At 37.4% G+C, this 25,618-nt stretch overlaps 1 protein-coding gene across 1 annotated transcript in view; it reads right to left on the bottom strand.

The window, feature by feature from the left end:
* Positions 1–727: 727 nt before the first annotated feature.
* Positions 728–25,618, bottom strand: part of SATB2 (SATB homeobox 2) — a 170,629-nt gene continuing 145,738 nt past the window's right edge. The window contains exon 10 of the mRNA XM_054585878.1: positions 728–1,347. Coding sequence (XP_054441853.1) covers positions 886–1,347 — 462 coding nt within the window. The 3' untranslated portion in view covers positions 728–885. The remainder of the gene's footprint in view (positions 1,348–25,618) is intronic.

The following is a 25,618-nucleotide window of genomic DNA, read 5'->3' as shown; positions in this document are numbered from 1 at the left end:
GAATTCCACAGAAATACATCTGTTCACTAAAGCAATAACAAGTTGAATAACGGAACATAGCGAGTCATTTTAAGTGTGCATTGTGTCTTTAAGAGTAATTTGACTTGTATCATTTAAGGTGCCCTGATTTTTTTCACTTTCTTCTTATTTCTTTCTTTCTTTTTTTTTTTTTTTTTGGCAGTGTTGATTTATTTTGTTAAATACATACCTCAAAAATTACCCATCAAGCTGCCAGAGAGGAAGCCATAGAATTAAAAAAAAAATCAGGGACAAACACAGAAAATAAATAGGAATTCAAAAATAGTCACCCCACCCTGAGAGCAGGCCGAAGTTTATCAAAAAGCCAAAGCGACTCACTGTGAAGTGGTTTTTTTTTTAATACATAAACAAGTCTCTTCTTTAAGAACTCATTTCACAGTCTATTCTTTCAGATTGTAAAGTTCTCTGTCCCATGCAATTTTAATATATATATGTAAATATATAGATATATACATATACATATACACACACACTTGTAGCTTCCTTCATTTTTTCGTAGGTCTTTTCATCCTGGAACTTGCCTGATGCCTCTTCCATAAGTGCAAGGATAATGAAGGCAGAGTCTCCTGTGATTATAATTACTATGATCCAGTCGATTGTAAAAGTGTAACACTTTAGTGTCTTTGCCAAGGCGACCTCTGATTCAGAAATACTGAATTTATTCAGTCTACAGGTGTATCCTGTGCAACAAAGAAATGTCAAAAAAGGTAAGAAAAACAAAACAGACAAAAAAACGACCAAAATAAAATAAAGCAAAAAAAAACAAAAAACAAAAAACTTTTTCTAAAGAAACGCAAACAGAAAATCCTTGGACCGATGTATTGCTTTGCCTGGTAGGAGTTCACATTATCTCTGGTCGATTTCGGCGGGCGCGGCCTTGCTTTTCTCCGCACTTTCCTCCTCCGCCTCCACTTTGTACATTTCCTCCGAGCCTTCCTCGCTGTCATTCTCTTCGGACTCTGTCAGCAGCTCCTCGTCCTTGTACTCGGCTACGTCCACCGCGGAGCCCAGGTGCTCCTTGAGCTTCCCATGGTGTTTCACGTGGTACCGCTGGTTCTGGAAGAACTTGATGATGGTGTGTTTGGGGAGATCCAGCTGGGCAGAAAGAGTGTGAATAGCTTCCTGGTCGGGATACAGGCCCACATCATGAATAAAACTTTGGAGAATCCCCAGGGCTTCCAAGGAGATCTTTGTGCGAGACCGAGGCTTTTTGGCACAACTGTCTTCGGTTGGAGGAGGCGGGGGAGGGGCTTCTTCTCTGGGAGGGGAACTCTCCTTGGCCGGCTGAGACTGCTGTCTATGAAGGACCTGATAATTAAAATAAAAAAAAAAAAATTAACATGTGACTCACAACTTTACCTTTCCAAAACCATCATCCTCTGAGATAGGTGTTGTCTGTCCAGCATTGGAGTAAGGCTACATTCATTTGTAAATTCACGTCTTTGGAAAACCTAAAAGCATTTCTGGAGATTTAGAATCATATTTATAAAACAAGAGATTAATAATGCTAATGTTTGCTAACACTCTGAGGCACAAAGAAGTTAGTCATGTTGGCCAAGGTCATCTGAATTCAAACAATCTGGCTCCAGAATCTTCCTTGCTATTAAGCAGCAAGATATGCCTGCCAAGTCTCTGAGAGCTAATGACAAAGAAACTGAACCCATAAAGACAGAGTAGGCTCTACAATTACAACTCCTAAGTTCAAGTCCAGACTCTTCCACTTATCTGGGTGTCCTTGTGCAAGACACTAAACATATTTAAGCCTCAATTTCATCATCTATAAAAGATGGATAAGACACTAACTTCCTAGGGATGTTGTAAGGATTAAATGACATAATGTATGCAAAGAACAGTGCTTACCTTAAATCAGAGGTTGACAGACTTTTTCAGTTAAGGGCCAGATAGTAAATATTTTAAGCTTTGCAGGGCCATACAGTCTCTGCTGAATGACTCAACTCTATCTTTATAGCATGAAAGCTGCCATAAGTAATATATATACAAATAAACATGGCTATATTCCAATAAAATTTTATTTATAAAAACAGGTGGCAAACTGAACTTGGCCCATGGGTCATAGTTTATCCACTTCTGGCTCAGGGCAAACAGCTAATAAATGACAGTCATTGTTATCATCAGCCTCATAATTACTCTTAGAGGAAGAGCTGATATTTGAGCCTGAAAAGCAATCCTTCATAAAATTAGGAAGTTTTCTTTATTTTCTTTTAGCTCCGCTTGTGATCCTTAAATATATTTTTAAATAAAAACATCCAAATTAATTTAAAGATAAATTTTTTCTTCAACTACAAATTTAAATGACTGCTTTATACTTATTTGGATACTTATATGGACTACATACTTATTTAGACTTTCTCAATATCACTATAAACTCTTAATCCTCTGTCTTGCACACACTTCCTAACTTCTATATTTTCATCCTTAATAGCAAAGTTTTCCAGCTGTAATTAATTTAAATTTCTCTTTTATTTCTGCTTATACCCCACTTATTTTAAAAAAAAAATTCTAGTTAGGCAAGCTTATTCTCGATCTTCATAATTGTTTCTTTACAACATCTCCCTGTGTGAAATAATTTCCCATTTGAATATTTACTTAGGAACTTCTTCAACCTGACAGAAGAAAGAAAGCAACACGAAGGAGACTGTCAGAGTGCCTGGCCTGTGCTCTCATCACGGGCTGTGCAAGGAGGCCTTCAGGGGCGGCAAGGACGGGGACAGGGAGCAGGAATCCTGAGTAGGAAGCTCGGCCACGGCTCACATCTCCCAACAGCAACAGCCCTGTGGTGTAACTAAAAGGCGGTGCGACAGGTCCCACTAACAAGCCCTGTCTCTACTCCAAAGGCACGTTTCTTCTACCGAAATGGTGCCTGCTCTCCGGGTCATCCTGAGACCATTAAGAACAGTGAGTTTACTTTTTAAAAAAAACACACAAATTTTTCCTCTCACCATTCTTTCCTATTTTACACCATCTTTTCCATGTTAGGATAGCAAGTTAAATATTTTCCAGAGTTCAGGGGGTTTCAGTCCCATCAGAGTGGAAGAAAACATGTCTTGTTACCTGGTCCCTCCCACCTTCACCATCGCCCCACACTCTACCCACGTGACCCATCTTCTCTTCTTAGCTATAAAACATCATCATCAAAGCATGTATTTAAGGGGGCGGATCTCTGCCATCTATCCTAGTCTTAGGGACCATTTGATGAAAATAATTTCCCAGTAATCTGAAAATACCAGTCTTTTATAGAGAATTTAATAAATATTGGGGCAGACAAAACTGTCACCTAAGAGAATGATAAACAAAAGAGAAGAGTTTTCAAATAATAATTGACAGCCAAGGAACAATCAAAATAATAATAAAAAGGATAATCAAATACGGACAAGAGTACCTCATAATAGCTGACAGCCTAGCCTACAGTAGCAAAAAGAAATCTGAAGCAGAGGACCATAAAACAGGGGCACTAAAGGTCCATGTGATGTTCACCAATTAAAATGAATGTTCTTGGCATTTTCTTTATCACTTTCAACTAAGAGGAAACTCATACGGTCTGCTGTGGTAAGCTGGCATCAGCAAAAAAAAGTGAGAGCTCCATTACTTCAACGTCCTAATTACAGCCATCAGGAAGAGCAGAGGGGCACATGGGCCGGTCCTGCTCGTGGCAGCTTTGATGGCAGGACAACACTGACTCCGAGGTCAAAATCGGGGCAGCCGGAGCATTGTCATAAATGAACCTCTATGTCAACAGGTGAGGATTTGAGTTTCTCGTGCGAAAGACAGAGAGAAAGACTGGAATTAGGTATGAAATACACATCCTGGAAGAGCATACTCTCAAGCACGAGTACCCCCTATTAGAGCAATTGCGTTAATTGGAAAACAGAAGAGAATTAGAATGCCCCATTTTCTAAATTATGCTTGTCTTCTTTAGTAAAAGTCAGCATAACAGTTCCATTTAATGAAATAATTAGATTGGTTCTTTAGGGGTTTTCCACTGTGTACTGGTTAGATTTAAAGAGACTTTCCAAAACTATACTTGGAAGTTGCTATAATCTTTCTGTGTGACAGGGGCCGTTCCTCTCCTTAAGTCCCACCAGTGGGGCCGACGTCACCTCCCCTGCTTCACGTTGGGACCTACCAGTAAAAACACGTGCACATAGGGAAGCCACATCTGAAATAGAAACATAACAGTAATAATAGCTGCCACTCACTAAGCGCTTACCCTGTGCCAGGCAGCTCTAAGAACTTCACATAGGATTAACATTGATAATCCTCTCAGCACCTCATGAAGGTGCTAGTTGGATCAAGAACAACTTGAAAACATGGAGAACCTAGGAAAACCTTTTGAGTTGGAAATCAAGAACACAGGGAGCTGTCGGCCTGAGAAAAGAGGTTTCCAAGGAACAGTGAGATCCCACCACGGAAGAGAAAGACATTTCTTAGAGAAGTAACAACAATAGGAATAATCTACAAAGTGAAATATCTTGGTTCTGGTCAGACAATATTCTACAGTGAGTTGGGCAGCATGGCATTATTTACGTGAACAAGGTTAAGTGATAGTCAATTCCTAGCCTCTTTGGGCAGAGAAGGAAAGAGCAGCCAGAATGGAAGATGACGAGATGAGCCGCTTTAAGGTGAAACTGTCTTACAAGTCATCTAAAGGGCCCGCCTGAGGTTTTTCCATGACACTGACACTGTTCTTTGACTACGACCCCCTTTTCAACCACATAAGACCTGAGATGTGAACATTCCCCAAGTTATCTGGCCCAATGACCTTCTTTCCCCACAAATGTTCTAATTATGCCACATAGAGAGTTGTTTATTGTCCCTGGATAATTTTTAGTAAAAAGAATCGCATAAACTCCCTCAGTAGCCCAATGCAGTAGCTTATTATTATGACAATCTAGGAATTCTCCTTTATGTCACATAGCATTTTGTTCTGGCGGTTTAAGTACTCTGAACACGGCAGAATGGAGCCTAATGCTCCCAAGGTGGTCTTTCCAAGATGGAGATCGGCCCAAAGCCTCTCTTAAAATCTTCCCATTTCAATGGCAGGAACTTTTCTTCACTTGCTCACCTCTTGACTAAATAATGCCAATTATTTTAGCCTCTTCTTCACAAGACAGGCTTCTGAACCCACTTAACTGAATTTTAGTTTTTCTATCTGAATTTTTCAGAGGTGTTCAAAAACTCCTTGTCAGGTAACCAAAATGAATCCGGTTTGGTCTCTGCCCGAAGCAAGCGCCCCACTAACTGAGGTTGAGGCCCTATCACCAGTCCCTGCTGGATGGACCTATAAGCCGTCCTGTTCCTCAGCTCATTTGATCATTCAGGCATATATTTCTGGCCGATTGATTTTTTTTATTACAAAATTTTTCAATTATTTCAACAAGACAGAGTATACCCTGTTAACTTAACAGAGATGTGCTTTCTCCTAACAAGTTCTTCACATACCCAGGTTATTGATTTCTGAGATTTTTTAAGTTGAATGAAGCATCTTCCCAGATATTTAAGCAAAATTGTCCAAGTCTGCAGACTTTCAGCCTCATCCCTTGTCCGCTTTTTCAAAACGGGCCCAGTGTTGACCTTTTTCTCTTCCTAAGGTCCATCATACTTCATGTGATTTCCCCAAATAACAGAATATGTCATTCTGTAAAGACAGCCATCCATCCCTTTACTCGTGACCTTTGTAAACTGAAGCCTGATAATCCATCCTCGCTCTATTTTGGTTTGGATTTTTCTTTATCACAATTGAACTTTAACCTAGTGCACAATTCATTTCTGGTAATTTCTACAAAGAGAGTTTTAGAAGGTTTATTTAAAAATCTCTTTTCCATAGCTTGTATTATTGATTTTTCAATATAACAATTAGGGTTGCTATCACTGACATTTCTAAGTAGCTTTAATAATAATAATGACAATTGTAATGGTAATAATACGTGGCAGCATTTATAGTAAAGCTTATTATGAGCCAAAAACTGATCTAAATGCTATAAATGTATTTTAATTTAGTTTATTTTCAGTAATCCTGGAGGAAGGTATTTTTATCCATTTTATGCTGAAAAAGCTGGAGTTTGGAGGGTTTTGATCATTTGTTTGGGACTGCAAAGCTTGCAAGTAGCAAAACTGGAATTCTAAAACATGTCTGTCTGCTTCCAAATCCTATGCCCTTAAACCTTATGCTCTCCTGCCTTCTGTGAGCAAGATTACATAGGAAAATTGAACAAAGTCTCTAGAGCAGAGGTGACAAACCATAAATAAAATATCAGGCAGTAATAACTACTATAAGCAAAAATAGAACAATACATTAGGAGGAGAATTGAGGGGAGAGGAAGTTATTTTAAATACGGTGACTCAAGGAAGCCTCCCTAGAGAGGAAGCATTTGAGCAGAGGCCTGAAGGAAGTGAAGACTGAGCCGGAAGAGGGGCATGTGGACAAAGGAAATAGCAAGCAAAACGGCTGGGAGGCAGGAATATACTCAGTGTATTTGAAGCACATCAAGGAAGGCAGCACGTTAGAGCTTTGCCATCCAATACAGCAGCTACCAGCCACATGTGTCTATTTATATTTAGAGTTAAAGTCATTGAAACTAAAAAAAGAAAAGCTCAGTTCCTCCATCACAGTAACCCCATTTCAAGTGCTAAATAACCACACAGTGCAACAGCATATCGGACAGCACAGACGGAGCACATTTCCATCAGCCCTACAGTAGAGAGAAATGACAGCTGAGAGGTGGCCTTGGCCAAAGCAGGTAGGGCCATGGCAGGGTGATGGAGCGTCCTCACAACAAACTGAAATCATAATCTGATCCAGCCAAAAATATAGGGCTTGAAACTGACACTATTACTACAGAGAAGAGAAATACTCATATATCCAGACATTAAGTAAGACAATCTCAGCTTATAGGATATTACTGGACTTTCAATGGAATTTCACAAATAGCAACACTATCATAAGGACAACCAGAAGGATGCATTGGCACTTCTATCCTCAGGAGGATGGTCAATTTGCATTTAGCTGATGGGTACCCTCTTCATCAGATGTGCTTAACATGTCTAAAAGAAGGCATTTTTAAAATGATCAGCTTTGGGTAAAGGGAGGAAAAAAGTATTCATTTATCAAATATATATGGAATGCCTATAATAATTGAACCTATTAATTTACAAAGCTTTCTAATAAGGAGCTCTATGTTCAACAATTAAGTGTTGGTGAACAGGTTATGGGTAGGACATAAACAAACAGAAAAGTCTAAGTTGCTTTTAGTTGCTGAAATCTCTCTGGGCTGAAATATGACATATGTGTATAGAAATGGACATGAAGATGTGACAAAGGAAAAAATGTTGTAAATATATTTAAAAGAGATATCAACTACAAAAGAAAACCCAAAACCTCCTTGCCTAGTGACAAAGCACAATCATAACATGGACATGTTGTTTCTCTGCCCTCAAAACAGACCATTTTGAAAACACGAGGGCAAAATGGTACCATGACAAAACTGACTAAGAAAGATAAAGCAGCTCTTCTTAAACCCCTCACTGTTCAAATACATTTTGAAGGTCTCAATGAAAACCAGCTGGGAGCCATGTGTAAAATATACTGGTTTTGCCTGCAGGAAAGGAAGTGAGATCTTGAATGATTAAGTTGAGGAAAGTATATAATTCACTGTATCATTATAGGGTGAAATGGATTACTTATAATAAGCCAAGACTTTGTGGTCTTTTTATAGAGAGAAAATGAGAAATTATTCAGGAGGTGACTGCAGAGGATAGCTGATCCAGTGTGGTGGTCACAGGTTGTAACAAAAGTTGCCCAGGTGGCTGCTCCCAGCTCTCTATGACAAGCCTCACCCAGAGCTTGGGGTCCTCAGCGGTGACGCACATCAACCGGAGATGAGAAACACAAACAAGATGACTGTTTTATCTGCATTTATTTTGAGTTAGTATCAGAATTGGACTTGTATAATCTTACTCATCTATGACAAGAGGATGTAAATAGTTGATGCAAAAGAGGAAAGCATTCTGCCACTAAAGGTCCCGAGAGGAATGTATTTAACAGGCAATAAGAACAACTGGTTGAAGGGTCCTCTGCATAACTCAATTAGACTTTGTTAAATAAGTGAATGAATAAATTCTGCTATTTAAAAATATACTATGTATATAAAATATCATCTAACTCAGATATTTGTTTTAAGTTTCAACAACTTAGCTCTACATCCTAATAGTCCCCTTTCTTCAAAATAATGATTTAAGACTATTAATTTTGACTCAAAAATTCAATGGGGAAAAACTGCATTAATGATTAATAATGAATATAAATACTATATATGTATCTCAATTATTGGGCTGCAAGCTTCACACTGGCACACTATGTGCCTGGCACATACTAAGTGCTCAGTTCGTCTTTGATCTGCTGCTCTAAATCAATTCCACATTCTCTGTTTTCAGACTAGTTATTACTCTTGTTTGCACAACTTATTATTTTTGTTACTATTCCTTTAGGGCAAAGCTATGTTATAAAAATAAAGAAACTTTACTCAGTACAGAAACTTAACATTTAGTGGGTATGTGAGAGCAAATAAAATTTTTTTTTACCATTTCTTGTGTTAAAAATAAAAATTCCAGGGCATTGCATAACCCATAAGATGACACTGTATAGAAATTCTGAGCAAGAATTTTGGGGTCACAAAGTCCTGGTTTTGAATCCAATCCTTAACCCCAAAAGCACATCGTTTGCTATCCTTGTGAGTCTGAGCAAGTTTTCTCCAGGCCAGTGTTTGTTATTCTGTAACATCTTCCATGTGGTAATATGAGGATTAAGTGAGATAGTGCTTGCTAAATTCTTAGCAGAGTTCTTGTCATAAATAAGGTTTTCATAAGTAGTTACTATCATTAAAAAATGAGAAGAGGATTTAAGGATCAGTAGTACATTGCCTCATATATTTTTCTATCAATTATGAATCATCAGCAAATTCAGAGATCTGTCCTTTTCACACCAAAGATCTGCAGACCTAAAAATAAGGATGTCCTCCAAGAAGTCCTCTTATTTTCTTTGCTCTTACGCTACATATATCTTTGATCTTTAACATGGCACCTAGCAAATGGGAGTTGCCGCTTAAGCATCTGTCACATGAAATTATACCTCACAGTCACAGCCCTGCTGTATGTGACACCTTCTCTATGTACAGCCTTGGATCTCCTCAGGAAGTCATCCCTTATCAGCAGTTCTCAAAATGTGGTCCATACACCCCAGAGGAGATCCTGATGCTCCATTAAAAGATCCATGCCATCAAAACTGCTGTCATGGCAGAGCTAAGACGTTCTTTGCCTTTTGGGTCATGTTCAGATTTGTGCTGAAGGTACAACAGCAGCGGTGAGAACGCCGCTGGCCTGTTCGCGTAAATCAATCAGCAGCGCCACACCGCGCTCTCGCTGTGTTCTCCAATGCCGCGCACACCGTGAAAGTGCCACTTTCACTCGAGAAGGTCCTTGATGAAGTAGCAATATATCATTAATTACATGAAGTTTCAATACTTGGGTATACCTTTCTTAATATTCTGTGTGAGAAAATGGGAAGTACACATAAAACACTTCTGTAGATACACGAAGTAAGACACAAGAGGGCTGTCATGAGAAAGGGCACTTGTTTGAGATACGAGCTGAGTTAGCCACCTTTGTCATGGAACATCACTTTTATTTGAAGGAAAAACTAACAGACAAACTATGGTTATTCAGACTTAGGTATTTGGTAGACATTATCTTAAAAACTAAGTAAGCCTATCACTTCAAGAAAAACATCTCATAGTATTTGTTGGCAATGATAAAACTGGACCTTTCAAGCAAAAATTCAGATTTTGGAAAATGTATAGCTGCTATTATAAGCTTAACAGTTCCCCAAATCTTAAAACTTGCCTGATGAAATTGGTGGTGATTTAACAATTTTTAAATATGTCATATAATGCAATGTGTCAAAATTTAGAAGATCTCATAAGTCAGCATATCAGTATTTTCCAAATGACCAATGCATGATATTACAACATCATGAATAAGTAAAATCTCCATTCAAAGAGCAAGTTATAAAGTAAAACGGTATGAAAAGTTCATCAATATGATTTTAGATTCTAATTCACAGCTATCCTTTAGGAAACCAGGTGTAGAGTTTTGCTATAGTATCAAAGAAGAATATTACCTGCAAAGGCTATTAATATATTCCTTCCTTTTCTAATTGCATGCCGGTGTGAGGTTTGATTTTCTTCATTTACTCTAACCAAAACCACATATTGTGTTAGACTGAATGTAGAAGCAATTATGAGAATCCAGTTAAGCCAGATATTTAAATTATATATATTTAAAAAATGGTACTCTTCTCATTTCTTTGTTTCAGAAGTATTTATTTTTCATAAAAATATATTATTTACATGTGTGCACATATATTTTATAATTTTAAATTAATAAACATTTAAAATTTTTCTCAGAATTAATTTCTATTATAGTAAACACTGATAGTTATAACACATTATTGGAATCCTCCATAGTAAAAGCAAAAGAGGACCCTGACACCAAAACGCTTGGAGACTCCGAAACACAGGAATCACACTCAGCATAGAGCCCTTTCTTCTAATGAAAATCAAGCACTTTACTATAAAATTCAAAATGGACCCTACGGTTTAAAACATCCTTATCGGAGTCAAGTCAGCTAGGAAGGTCTTAGAGAATGACTGTAAGAGAAATTACACATGCGCTACAACTGGCCTCCTGACTTTATCACTCAAAGACATTTTCACAGGCAAAACATTCCCCAGGAAACACAGTTCAGCACTATTTCTAATTCCAAGTGATCGTACTTGAGTTGGCTCTTATGGTTGTAATTTCACATCCTAACATTATAAGACTTATTAAAAACCATGGTTTAGTTTGTTGCTTTTTTTTTTTTTTTTTTTTTTTTTGGATTATAAGTATCCTAAGGTCAAAACTCAGGAAATCTGTTATTAAAAAAAAGTATCCATGAAGTGATGACAAATTGCAGACTACAGGGGTTAGATTACATTTTGACTCCAGGCAGGTTTAATATAAGTTGGTCTCCTTTTACAATTGCTTTTAGCACATACAGCTATAGGAAGGGGATTTTTTTAAAAATTAAAAAAGGAGAGAGAGAATAAGAAAGAAAAAGAGCAGTGCTCAATAAAAGAAGACCATGTCAAGAGAAATCAATACAAACAAGCAACATGGTAGGAAGTCTGACATGGAAATATGTGTCCAATTTCACCCAGCCTTAGTCTGAGTTTCCTTAATATTGTAAGCAAGATGGTCCTGGGACATTGTGTATGTTTTTAATGCAGTTTAATAATTGGTTCTCAAAATAAACACTTTGGACAAAGATAAAAGCATAAAAACGCTGTGACACAATAATCTGTTAGAATAAACTTGGGTGTTGGAGGAAGCATAGTTCTGAAAACAGCCTTTGGCTTATATCATTTCCTCTTTGGTAACAAACTGAGAACAACTTATGCCAACAACTTTGGTATGGTTTGGGTTAAAAAAAATAAAGGGTGGGGTGGGGGGGAACTGCAGGCATTAATCTATTGGGAGTGGCCAAAATCTGCTAACACTAAAGAGGTAGCTGGGTGAGTTGCTTCTGCAACATAAGGAGAAGAGCTGAAAGGCAGTAAATTAAGCAGAGTCAAGAAAAGCGACTATATCTCAATCAGATAGACACCATACGTCTTAAAAAACAATCGTCCCTCCCGTTATGTAAGACATATGTTGAATCTAATGGCCATTATACCTTTCCCTCCATCAGTATCACTGAGAGTATGCCTGAAACCATTCTACAAACAGCAGAGAAAGAATCCATGAGACAATTCAGAAAGAGCAGACTCTTGAGGATGGGCCAGACTGTGACCATATGTCCCTCTCCCTAGGAGCAACCATCTCCCATTCTACCCACCCAATGCCATTTACCTGACGCCCATGAGCACTCATATACTTCCTGTTCCCATACATCTCCACCTTCAAAATGTTTTCTCAAAACAGAAAGCGTAGCCAAAAAATTCACAGAGAAGGCCAGATTTAAGGTACAAGTAACACCAAAGTGTCTTTAAAGACTTTACATTTGTGTTAAAATGAATAAGGAATAACATGGGCATGACAAATGCATGACTTGTTTCATTGGTATAATCAAGAAAAGAGTGGCTTTTGCATCAGCATGAATGAAAGAAGAAAGTCTAGTTCAAGTTAAAGATAACCAGAGTAGCTTAATGAAGAGGGTAAAAGGTTAGCATGATTTGAATACCAGGAATTCATAATATATTAAAAGAATCAACCTGGAAATTCCTAATACCACATCAATAGTAAAAGGTCAAGAGAAAAAAATGTAGGAAGCGTTCAGGATAAGAATGGTCCATTCGAATTCTTAAACAGTCACTCCAGTTGACTCGATAATTCTCAAGTTCAGTAAAAATGTGACCCAAACGAAAACAATAACAATTGTCAGTGATACATGACCCAGTAAGCGCTAAAATTTAATTTTTAAAAACAGATTGAAGGGAAGGTTAAAAGAACAGAATACAGAGACTACTTCAGATAAGTAAATTTCATCCGATAAGTTTAACCAGAGCAGAATTTTGATTCCTGTTAAGTGAAAACATGGTAAGTTAAATGGAGGTAGAGAATAGTTACATTTTTATAAGAACAGACAACATGCACCCAGCCAAGAACTGTGTCAATGAAGATTTAAATAATGATTCCTAAGATAAAGCACTAGAGTCAGAATTCAAACCACTTCCAAATCTCTTAGTATTTATAAATCCAGTGACAAAAATAATAACTTAAAAATACCTATTTGGTAAAGAATGACCTAGAAACAAGGATAATATGGGAGAAAGAACTATGCATACTTTAAGTCATAGGATCTTAATAAATAATGTAAGCTTCATTGAAATAAAGAATTATTCTTCCTGATTTATACACATTATATAATGTAACTCGGTGGTTGAATTTCTATAATTATTTAAATTATATAATTAGGATATTATAAAAGTGCTTTACTATCTTTTGGACTTACTTGTTTTTAAAAAACAACAACAAATTAATCTCAAAATGTGGATTGGTATTATTGCATTTGTTCTTCAAAGGAGGAAATTAATACATGAAATTGAGTTCTGGCCCCAAAATCACAAACCCTGGAGTCTAACATGTAACAAGCATGCCCTTACTGCTGCTTAACTGGTAAGTGGAGAAAAATGCAAAAATATGTTCCATTTAAATTTAAGTTTTCAACACAAATTCATTTAATGTGAATAAATATCTTCTAATTAAAATATAAAAATAACACTCAAAATGACAGAGGATACTATTCAACATTTCAAGTTAGGATTATAAGTAAAGACAAACAAGATAGAAAAATCAGAATATATTACAGAGACGTTCTTCTCCCAAATGTTAATCTGACTTTTAAAAAGTATAGACCCAATTTTGTCAAAATTTGCTAGCACAAAAAAGACAGGGACTTCCTGACAAAACTCAGCCAGGACTCAGTTTTAGATGAAAAATCTCCATAATTGTGATGACACCAGGGACACTGTAGTGAAGCTGTTTACCAGCTTCTCAAAGAAGAGCATTTAAATTATTTAAGAAGAAAGGGTGTTAGTATCAAACTCTTTTTCTTGGGGCGGAAAATGGAGAAAAGGTAATCCATGTGTTTGAGGCCTCACATGGGGCTATTTAGAATCCCATGATAGGTCACGTCTTCTGTATAATTTTTACAGTTGGGGCACTCAGAAGTCAGAACAATCTGACAGTTATGGTTAGCGAAAATATTAGATGTTCGCCAATAAAATACTACCTCAGCATATTTTTGCTTTCTGGATGTAACCACTTAATAACAGGACTTGAGAAAACTGCACTGTGTGAATCAAACACATGAAAGTACAAATATTCCTTTTATAGAAAGCAAATCTTAAGCAGTGCATTATAATCAACCACTCTGGTAAAAGAGAGAATATCTAACATTACCGCACCACTGGTGTATTATGGTGTATTATAACCTAAAGTCCAGACTGGGTAAACAAAGTCAAATGATCAAAGAAGGATTTTCTCCCCAGACTATGAGGTAGAGGCTGTTGATCTCCAGGGAGTGGCAGCAAAGATTCCTTGTGGCTTAGTCATGAGAAGGTGTCAAATGAGAGCTTATCAAACTCAGCCTTTAGTTTGCAACTTTATTTAATTTCATTAGGAACCAGCTTCCTTGGGATTGTTTTCTCTCAAGAGAAAAAGAATATGGAAAAATTAACTGATATGAAGTACAGCTTCCCAAAGGTTAATTCGAGAGTATTCTTTTAAATTCTAAGCCACTTTTCATATATTGTGAGGATGCTGGTTTTACATCCTCTACACTAATAATCTTACTAAATGAAACCAGGTATGGGGAAATTTTGCTTCTCAACTTTGTGGCAAACACTCCAGGTGAGCGGAAAGTAGGCAGGGCCAGGCACTTTTTTATTTAGACTGTGGTTTCCTCAAGAAAATAACTGTCCTTCTCCCAGGGTACTAAGGGTGGCCACTGGGAAGAAAAATTCTCAGTTCCCAATTCCTTGGAGCAAAGTAACTGGATTGGCGACTCCTTCCCCGCCCTCCCCCACCACCCACACCCCAGCCCCCCACACGAAAGGTTCATGTCTCCAAGCTGCAGGGGAACCATGAGGGTCCCACGAGGCCAGTCACGCAGCATCCTTATCTATTCAGATTCAAAAGCAAGTCCGATTTTGTCTCTGTGCCATGTTGCCTTGGCTTTTCTAGGCCTACAAGGTGGATCAAAAGTAGGTTCGCAGTTGTTTTTATGGAAAATAATACAATAATTAATAAATAATAATAAAAGAATAAACTCTGTGTTTCGTGTACTCACAACTGTAAACCTATCTGGCCTCACCCTGTATTTGCTTACCCTGTTTGTGCAGGTCGTCCTCAGAAACTTAGAACTGTCAAGTCATTATACTTTCAAATGTGAATTTGCTTAAGGGTGGATTTAATTTAATAGCTGAAAATTCAGTACAAAACAAACATACTTACAAATAACATTTGCAGGGAATTAATCATTAACGCTCTGATTGCTGCTCCAAGGCTTTCCCACCCAAGTTGCCTCAGCCAGGATCTGCGATTTCCCTGATCCTTCCCCTCATCTGAACCTTCACATCCAGCCCATCCCCGGTGCTGCTGATTATTCCTTTTAAGCAGCTCTTGGGTTCCCTCTCCCCTCTCCACGTCCACTCCCATTGCTGTTACCAGACCTTTATAATTTCTTGCCTGAATTACCATAACTTCCTCCAACAGGCCTCCTGCCACGGCCAACAGAGCATCTTTCCAAAGGCCTTGAGTGGCCTTAAGATGGGCCAAGGTCTCTCGGGCTTCTGAGAAGGCTCCGTGACCCGGCTGCAGCTTGTGCCCTCGCCCGCTCCTCGCTCCGTGGCCCCTGCCTTCCAGGCTGTGCTCCGCACCCGCATGCTGTTTTGCCCCTCTACCTCCGTCCCTTCGCCTCTGCTGTCCCTTTTACCTGGAAAACTCCTCTAATGAGGAATTCTGTAAGTGGCCCTGAGCAGCACTACTTCCTGGAGGCCTTTTTCTAGGTCCTGCTGCCTGCTAGATTTCGGGGGCGTGTGCCTCTCTTTTGGGTTTTTCTTCCTCCGGCCTTACTTACATGCTGTATTGTAGTTCTCTGTCCTTGAACCTGTCTCTCCACAAATCTGTGAGCTCCTGAGGGTAGATTCTGTGGTACATTTATCTCCACACACTTGGCACTTAGCGCAGGGCCAACCACTGCATTTTGAGTGAATATCTGAAACTTAAAATGGATCCTCAAATGTCCAGCATAGTTCTGTACTAGTAATAGACGTATTATGCAGACCAAAAGTCTTCGTTAAATTTAGAACACGTCTAAGAGTCCGAAGGGGAGGAAAACAGTGACACGTTCATATAGATACTCATTAAAAATACACTTATTACCAAAAAGCTGAATTACAATAGTCTGTAATAACATAGTAGGTTCACACATATACTTTGAATAGGCTAGTAATAGCACATAGTGATTCATGCAGTTCTTCAATTCTCCCAAAATCATCTAATTGAAAATCACTGACATTCAGAGACATACGTTTAGGGTGTTACTGCTCTCACAGTGATAAAAACTGACATATTCATCAGTTTGCTTCCCTCTCCCCCTCCCCAATCTGCAAAAATGTTTTCACCATCAACAGAATTCAAAAGGCCTACAGCAGACAGTTTCTATTAGGAGAAAAGCTGCTGGAGGCAAAACAGCAAAACAACAAATAACAATGAGAGAATACACATTAAGACAAAGGAAGCAAACCTTTAAAAAAAAGAATGTATAAGAACTAGATGTATTTACTTAAGAGTGGATCTTATGTACCACGGTAAGAGCCTGACACAGGAATGCTTCTCAACTGCAGAAGAATATTGCCGATCTACACGATGCTTTGTAAAGCACTGCAGGTTTTTTCCAAAACACATATAAAATGCCCAAATGATTATCCTTGGAGTAGAATGAATGACATTAACCCATGTGTGAAGAGTGTAAAGTAGCTAAGTTACTTCGAAGCATATATATTTGCCCCCACTTTGAATCAACCACACAATCCAAAGTGAGTAAGGTGAATGGTTTAAAGCAAGGGCCAGAACCTGCCTTTGCTGCTTCCCGTCTGCCTTTGTAGCACAGTTAGATTTTATCAAAATTTATTTTTAGAGGTATTTAACTAAAACTAAATAAATCATGGAAGTATAGAAAATCTAGGTGCTAAATATAAGCTATCTCATTTATACTTACAGAGACCAAAAGGCATTTTGGTATCAAAGAACACTTATTAAAGAACATTTTTGTTCTTTGGTGCAGTGCTTTTAAGGCATTACATAATTACCCTTGCTGAGCGTATAGTTTTTAGCTTTGTCAGGGTCTCTGTTGGAATTATAATTCCAGACTGAGCAAAGAATTCAATCAAAACTCAATTATCATATTAAAACACTTGATCATGTGTTCCCTCAAGATTCCCAACTTTCTATTTCTGAGAAGAGAACAGATTTAATGAGATATTTTCAAAGTAGAGCTGGTAAAGGGAATATTTGTGAAAAGCACTGCCAAAAAGACAATTCATTTGGTAGACACAGAAAAGGCAAAATTTACCACATATACTGGAGCAATCGGTATTAAATAATCATCTCCAAATAAACTCTACAAATCAATATGGTCCTTCTGGTCTAAACTAAAGATGGCATTGCCTAAAGGAAATCTCTGAGGTCAACCAGCAATTAACTGAAAGGTTTTGATTAAAAATGCTATTGACTGCTTTTATATCAGACAGCTTCCTGGTTATTATATTTCATGGGCTAAGTAGGTGCCAAGACATTAAACTGTCAATAATCTATTAATACTGGACTGTTATGCTCACACTCTCTGAATTTGCAGGCAAAGTCATTCACCGCCAAGTACCTGCTTAACTAATGCAAATTCCCCAATATGGAAATCCCATCTTTATTACCTCCCAGATTAAATGCCTAGGAGTGTTGACAAAATATTTAAAAAATGCAGATAATAAATGCTTATTCAGACCAGTTAAACTAACATTTGTTTTTTAAGAAACTGCTGAAGGGATGGGGAACATGTCCTGGAATCTGACTTTCTTTCTAAGCCATATTTAACAGTTTCTAAATTGAATGTAATAAACACTTTACAAAGAGAAATGAGAAGTTATTTAAAGGGAGGCTCATAGGTCCCTGCCACTCAGCATCTGGAAAGCAGTTATACATTGGGGTGGGGACTGAGGGGGGGGGCTTTTAATGAATTTAATAGAGAAAAGCACTTTAATTAAATGCTGTCAGAGTGAATTGTATTAATGACTGTACACAGAGGAATTTATAGCGAGCCAAGTTTATTTAGCAAATAGAAACTGGGCTTTCAAAGCCTGCAAGTATTTATGTTTCTGCAGTTGCAGTCCATCTAAAAGATGATGATGGTGCTAAATGAAAACACTGAGTTATTAGATATGATTTTATTTATTGTGTATTATCAAAGTTTCAAAGGCCTCAGGGGAATGAATTTCACTTTCAAGATGAAATTCCACATCGGATCAGAAAGGGTTAAGGGAACATCCCCCCCCACCCCGTTTTCTGTGCCCTGGAGAGGTGGAGCCGCAGAGTGGCTGCTGAGACTGCCATTCCCTGGCTCAGTCAGTCAGAATTCACTTCACTGTATCGTGGTGGCAAAGCAATTGATGACAGAATTTCTTCTATGATTTTTTTCTCCTGTTTTTTTTCCAGTGATTTGCCACTAAACATAATTTATTCGATTACACATAGCAATAAGCTGAAAAATGACCAAAGCTTCTAAAAATCTCCATGAAAATTTGGTTGCCATAACTTTCTTAATGAAAAACACAAGTAGCACAAAGGAAAAGGTATCAAATGTTTTACTTGGGCCAAATAGGAAAAGAAGAGGTCTTCCTCAGTATCTTCTATTCAGAGGGTGACCACAGAACAAACCTATTATTAATGATAATATTTTAAAAATAAACCAAGAAAATATGAGCCTTAATGCATGAAAACTGTAAAAAATTGAAAAGCTGGTCTGGCTGGAAAATACTATGTGTGTGTCAAAATGATTTTCTCTACCGTTTGTAAAAATGTAATTATCCATGATATGCTATTATCCATGATATGCTACAAGGGTGAGGGATTTCAAGTAAACGCATTGGAAGCTGAGGATCTGCCTTTGGTCTTCTGTCCCTGACACCACCATGCCCGTGAGATCACAAACCACTGCCATGATTTACCACATCCTTCTTTCAGTTTTATATATACACTTCTTCGGGCTGTCTTTAGATTTTAATTTAAAACATGAGGAAGGGGGAGGAGGGAAATGTGAGGATAGAGGAAAAACGCAAAACACAAAGCCCAGCACCTATTTCCTTTCCAGAACAGAGTAATGATCACAAATGGAGACTTTCAACTTTTTAAATAAATAATCTAATTTTTAATCCGCCTCCCCCCATCCAAGCTATTTATTAATATCATATGTTTAATCTGTGTCTTTGTAGTTCTGGGACTTACAAGGAACTCTGCTTCCCTCCATCTGTGCCAAGATGTTTCAGACTAGGCTTTGAAACACTGCAAATGCAGACGAAGATGACATAAAATAGGAACTGATTACATGCACATTCTATATGTGAGTAATGGCAACACAGAACACAGATGATATTACATGTTCACATAGTGTCCTCTACAACTCTGCTTCACATATGCAAATAGTAGAGATCATGGAAGTACAGCATGCCATCTCTAGCATATCTGTCTTAGGAGCTCAAAATAAAGCAGTTGGTTTCTCTTGCAAATAACATGATAAGAAAACTTCTCCCCCAGTTCATCAGTAGTTCTAATATTAAGATATATCAAGGAATTGTCAATGGATAGAACATTACCGATACATCTGATCCAGATTATGTTTTACAAGCCAAAGAATCTGTCAATTTGGTTTGTCCTTTCATTACTAAGGAAGTGACTATATTAACTTACTGCACATACTGTTTAATATTTTAGCTGTATCTCTTTGGGGGGCTTTTGTTTCACATGAAGCATAAGCTCAAATAAGGATTTCTCTCTAGAGTATACCCGTAAATTACACCTACATAAGAATACTTGACATTTGTCCACCATAATTCCTTTCTACTCTTCTGTTACCATACTTTTGAGCACATTATTGACATGAATGGTCATAAAATTGAAATGAGAAGAATGATACTTAAAAATTATTAGCATGTAGATATTCTCTGCCTGTGGTATATGCACACTTTAGCATATTCTGTTCATTTAGATCATAAGAGAAATACAAAGACCTTTCCATATCCACATGTACTTATTTTTAAGAGTTTACATCTTAGATTTTATCTTCCTAAGCTTAGAGGACTTTTTAAAAAATAATTGACTCTTTGTTTTGAAGTGCACTGTCTGGGATCAGTTTATCATATTTTTAAAAGTACCACTAAAATAACTTTTCCCCCATTTTCTAGAGTTCTCAAATCTGTTGGGTGGTTGGAACTAGGTAATCACAGACTATGGACTCATTACATACATGGTTCTGATTCTGCAAAATGAATCTAACCAGACACTCAAGTTAGCCTTATATATTACATACAAGAAGAAACACAAAGACAGTCTTCTTTGAACATAAAGAAATAACTTTAAAGTAAAGGAAGGCATGAAGGGGAAAGAGTAGAAAAACCTACTGTTTAAATAAACTAATTCTGATACCTAGGTGATCAAGTGAGCTGTAATCCTATTCAGCTATTCAGTTTTGGGAACACCTGACCTTTCTCCCAAGAAATGGTTTTCAGCATATTTTGTTTACGAAAAAGAAATACATGGATATCCTCAGAGCTTCAAAAAGTTAACTGGAGTCCATTCGGTGTTCTGTTTGTAAATGTTTAACAACTGGCTCTCTAGAGGGAAAAAAAGCCCCGATTGGATCATTTGCCAATTTTTGTTCTGTGAATAATCCCAACATGGCCAGTTGTATTTTACTGACAGTGTAATACTGCCTTTCAAATTCTTGAAAATATAGCAATGGGTTCCTGGGAGCCAGTGTAAACTTACTCCAGCACATGCTGACTCTGCTGTAGAAAATGATACTCACCCCTCCAATGCTTCCCAGACTTGCTCACTGGAAACTCTTTGCTTGGTCTGATTTACCTGTCATTTTCGCAGCCACACAGTGATGAGGAAGACTGTGATGTGATACATAATTCCATAAAAGATTTCATATCGAAAGGTGAAGGGTTATGATTTGCAGTGAAATAGATCTAGAAACAACTTGTGAAGAAATTGAACTTGTGACCTTAGAACTGTCAAATCTATCTAGTTTGCTTGATCTCCCATTTCTAGGGTTAAACCGAGTAATAATAAAATAAATGAATTTCAGAACTTTGGCAGCTTTCCTTTAATTGAAAGTGTGCTTTTCTATCATTACAAGGGGAAGTTCCAGACTTCAACTTAATAAAAATCAGCAGTAGTTTTCAACTACATTAGATTTCCACACTAAACAGAAACAGCTGAGAAGCCACAGTAGGTAGGTTTGGCTACCATAGTTTAAAACTCAGTGGCTGGCTTTCTCTTGCAATTGTCCTAGCTATCAATCATAAGGCAATCAACTGGATCTCTCTGAGCCCATGTAAGGTGTTCATACTGCGTTATTCTGTTGTCAATTTCTTTTTTCAAAATGCATTTAACCATCCAGGAGCAATATGTTTTTGTTTTGGTTTATTTTTTGTTTTTTATATTTTCATTAAAATACTCGAACAGGGATCCAAAATAGATGAACCAACTCACAGAATGAGTGTGTCATATAAAAAGAGTCTCTGAGATCACTACACCATGTTACAACAGTTTACAGAACAGTGGAAGAAAACTCTAAGGGATAAAACCCCTTATCTCAGGCCACATGCCCCCCTGTGACCCCAGTCTGTCACTTTTAGGGCCCTTTTCTTTACCATATCATCTTTTTGTCCCATTTGGTTAAAAGGGTCATTGAAGATAGAGATAGAAAGTAATTTTTGTTCTTTACAAGATGATGTAGTTCATGAACAGGAAGTCTTAAAGAGGTAACAAATACCTACAGAAAAATTTAAAGTATTTGAGAACTTTTTAATTTAATGTAAAACTGCACTCAGATTTAAGAAAATGCCAGTCATCTATAGTAAATGTGTTTTAAAAATTATAATCAGAAAGATGTGTATTCAAAAGAAGCATTTACATTTGTTTCTACCAGTATGACATCACAATTTTTCAAAATTAAAATAAAATGGCTATATTGATCAGCAGGCTCTTAACCCTGTGGCTCCCAATCATGGAGCCATGACATGTATATTTATTGTGAACTGCACTTCAAATACTTTGTGACCATCAAGAGCAAAATTTGTAAATGTTTTACTTTTATCTTTTGTGTTTAGTATATTAGAGCTGATTCTATAATTCCTTCTTCAATGATACTATTCGCACAAACTTCCACTCCTGTTTACTTGCAATTTTGAGAGGAAAAAAGGTAGAATTCCAGGTGGTGATGCCAGGAATGGAATCACTTACGTGATAACCACCCGTTATTACTTTCAGTATGAAGGACCCATTAAAGAATGTCCTAGGATCTTCATTTTTGTTCAGCCTTTACTATTGAGCCTACCCTGCAAAAGTCTATATTCACTTCCCTAATAGCATCTAAGCAACACAAGGCCAGAGAAAATTTCTTTCTCCTTGTTGAGTCCATTGGAGGCCAATACAGAGCTGCTAATGTGCTAGATGCTTATTTAATACTGGACCAAAGAAATTTAAACACTGTCACTGTATGACATCTTGACAACTTTGTAGATTCTATATGTTGTGAGAAGGACAGTAGATGTACCAGGGATTATCCAGGAGCTAAATGGTCTTTTTACTTTTTTAAGCTAAAAACATTTTTTTTAAGTACTAACCCACTTTTGTTATAGCCAATGCATTTTATTATGCCTAACGGATTTTATTCAGAGCTAAGAAGAAAAGTTCTCACTTTTGAATAACTTACAATGACTTCTAGAAGAGCTTGGAAATGTAGAAAGATCAGATGAAACTAGACAGCTCTGAAATTTTCAAATCTGACTCTTAACAAAAGTACAACATGCACCTCAGTTGAGGTGAAGTACCCTCTCCTATCTCCCTAGTTATAAAATTATATGCTGACACCATCCTTGGCTCAACTCTAAACTCTTTTGTGTGGAATTATTTATTTTATCTGTAATATTAATACTAATAATGCTCAGATACTTCTATCATTTCTCAAGTGTCTTCTGCCATTGCCTTCTCACACAGCCTCAGCCCTATGGACCTGGGGTTAACTATTTCCAGGAAATTGAAGTAGCCTCTGCGAGACCACAGAGTCCCCATCCCAGGGGTGGCCCTAGAATTCAAACACAGGTCTTCCGAAGGTCCAGCACTCTCTCCTCACTATCCACATTCTTCCTTGTGCTTCTAGATGGCCTACTGTTTTCATCTCCTTGAATAAGCTCTTTGACAATTTACCTCACGCTTAAAAAGGAAGACAGGTGGGGAGGGGTGGCTAAAGAAATCTAATTTCCATTTGGATATTTTAATTTCTATTAAAATACTTTTTAGGCAGTCCAGAATCTTATAAAAATGACTATATTAGTATGTACGCATGTGTTTTTCTGCCACCAAAGCTCATTTGTAAGAAGGGCCAGTTCACACACCTGACCTTCCAAGGGCCACACATAGCTTCACCAACACATGCCCGACAAGCCAGATGGCTTGGTTCAAGGGTTTTGGTCAAGTACTAACAATAAATTAGCTCAGAACCCCAGTGCCAATAAGGGAGCTACTGAGAGAAATCACCCTGGGTGGAGAGGATGAACATGGCCAGGATTTGAAAAGCAGTGTCTGCCTGTGTGCTCAGGGGGAAATTAGAGGCAGAAGAGACATACTGACCAGTTTGCCATCAAAACCATCTTTTAAAGTGCTACTCAATCATGAATCTACATATGTGATTCTGTGCAGAACTATGTAAATGCCTTGGGACTCTGTAGTATAGACTCAGAAGGTCTATTGGCTTCAAACAGCGATGCTTTTTTTTTTTTTAGTATTGATAATATCATTTCTGAGAGGCTCCACATGTTTTTAAAGATATTACCCAGTATTTTCTGGAAACAGCTAGAAAAATTGAAGCAGAGAGAGATCACTGAAGGTCAGAATCAGAGAGAGCAACAGAACCGATGAACTCCACTAACTCATAGTTTGGATTCTAGATTAAGGCAAGGTAGCAAGAGAGAAAATGGAAGCTTGTTTAAAAATGTAATTCTAAGTGAGGAAAGGGGAAAAACTGCTCAAAATATGTGTGAAATCCTAGCTGTTTTATTCACTGTTATGCACGTGGTGCTTAGAATAATATGTGGCACACAGAAGGAGCTCAACAAATATTTGTTAAATAAATAAGTAAAAATGTGAGAACAAAAATGGCCAGTCTTCTCAATCATGTTTGTAACTTGAGGGGTCTGAAAACAGTTTTTCTATCAATATTAATCATCTTTACCAGAAGCCAGACTTTGCTAAATATCTACAGAAGTACTCAAAGGAATGTATTTTCTTTCTCACAGATGACATGTGACAGGGGCCCACAATTGCCTTAATTTTAGTTTATTGTTGTTGCTTTTGTGAGTGGGGGAGAAGAAAAGATGCATTCTAATGCACTTTCTACCTTAATTTCTCTATTTATTTTGCCTCTTTTCCAATTTGCTCCATTTTGCTGATATTTTATCAGTTTTTCCCATCACAAAATTTATTAACCATTACCCTCTGCCTTTTCAGGTTAAAAAAAAAAGTGTTTCAGATTATTTGAAAGGAAGAAAAAAGGGCAGGAGGGACGTAGAGGAGGAAGAAAGGAAGGAAAGAAGAAGGAAGGAGAGGAGGAAGGAGGACAACTAAGCTTTATGTTCTAAAGTACTATGCATGCATGTTTCACCTTATTTTCCTATCAGAACACCAAGAAGGGGCAATAGTACTAAGGTTTTATATGATACGCAGTTTCGTTTGTTATTATCAGAAGGTAAAGAACCCAAAAATGTGCATGAGAAGTATCCTGCTATACCAAAACTTTTTAAAATAGGCATAGGGGAAAGTAATGGGGGAAAGGAGAGAAAACTGTAATTGAACAACGATTAAAAAAAAGAATAAAATAATATTAAAAAGATAATTTATGTTAGTGATTTAGCGATTTCTGAGTCCTGGGCAGTGAAGAAACATGTGTCATTGAGGAGTATTTGAATGAAGTCAATGACACGGCTAATCCTACTTCTTCCTTTTACCTGCAGAGCAGCACTGGGTAAAACACCTTCCATACAGTGTTAGGATCTGAAAACTAGTGAGTATATCAGCAACCCACAGTGTGAGCTAAAGGGATTGTGCTACCTCTCAGAAATGCAAAATATCAAAATCAGACTATTATTTAAAGAAACATAGCAATTATGGAAGAGTAAGCTACTCAAAAAACCAAGGTTTTCTATGTTCCCACAGGGCAGGAAAAGACTGGGAGAAGTGGAATCCAGCTGTTGGACATTTCTTCTCCAACTAATAACTAACCCTGGATGTTTAACTTGGAAGGTGGTGTGTTATGAAGGCTCAGTCACTCATAGGGAGAGCTCAGCTTGGCAAAAACACTAGAACAACTCTACAAAGAATGAGAAGCAGAGAGCTAATTCCAATTACTAAGATGATAAGCCTAGTAAAATGTTGATACTACTTTAAAGAAATAAATAAGCAGACCCAGAACATTACTATAAAATTCTAAGTTTACTTCTTATCAGGATCTATAGCACAGTGCCTGAACACATGGAAGTACATGATAATTTTTTTTCAGTGCAATAAAATAAAAAGGCACAAAACTTTAGATACACATGGAATTTAAAATCACCCTGGGCATTTGTTTCCTTCTAGTTGACATTAAAAAATCATATTAATATCCCTTAATATGAGAATTTTATATTAG

The sequence above is a fragment of the Pteronotus mesoamericanus genome, unplaced genomic scaffold (genome assembly GCF_021234165.1).
Source record: "Pteronotus mesoamericanus isolate MK-2021 breed Mesoamerican mustached bat unplaced genomic scaffold, CSHL_Meso_final contig_90, whole genome shotgun sequence".
Taxonomy (NCBI): domain Eukaryota; kingdom Metazoa; phylum Chordata; class Mammalia; order Chiroptera; family Mormoopidae; genus Pteronotus; species Pteronotus mesoamericanus.
Note: the sequence above shows the minus strand (reverse complement) of the source record. Positions and strands in the feature narration are given on the sequence as shown.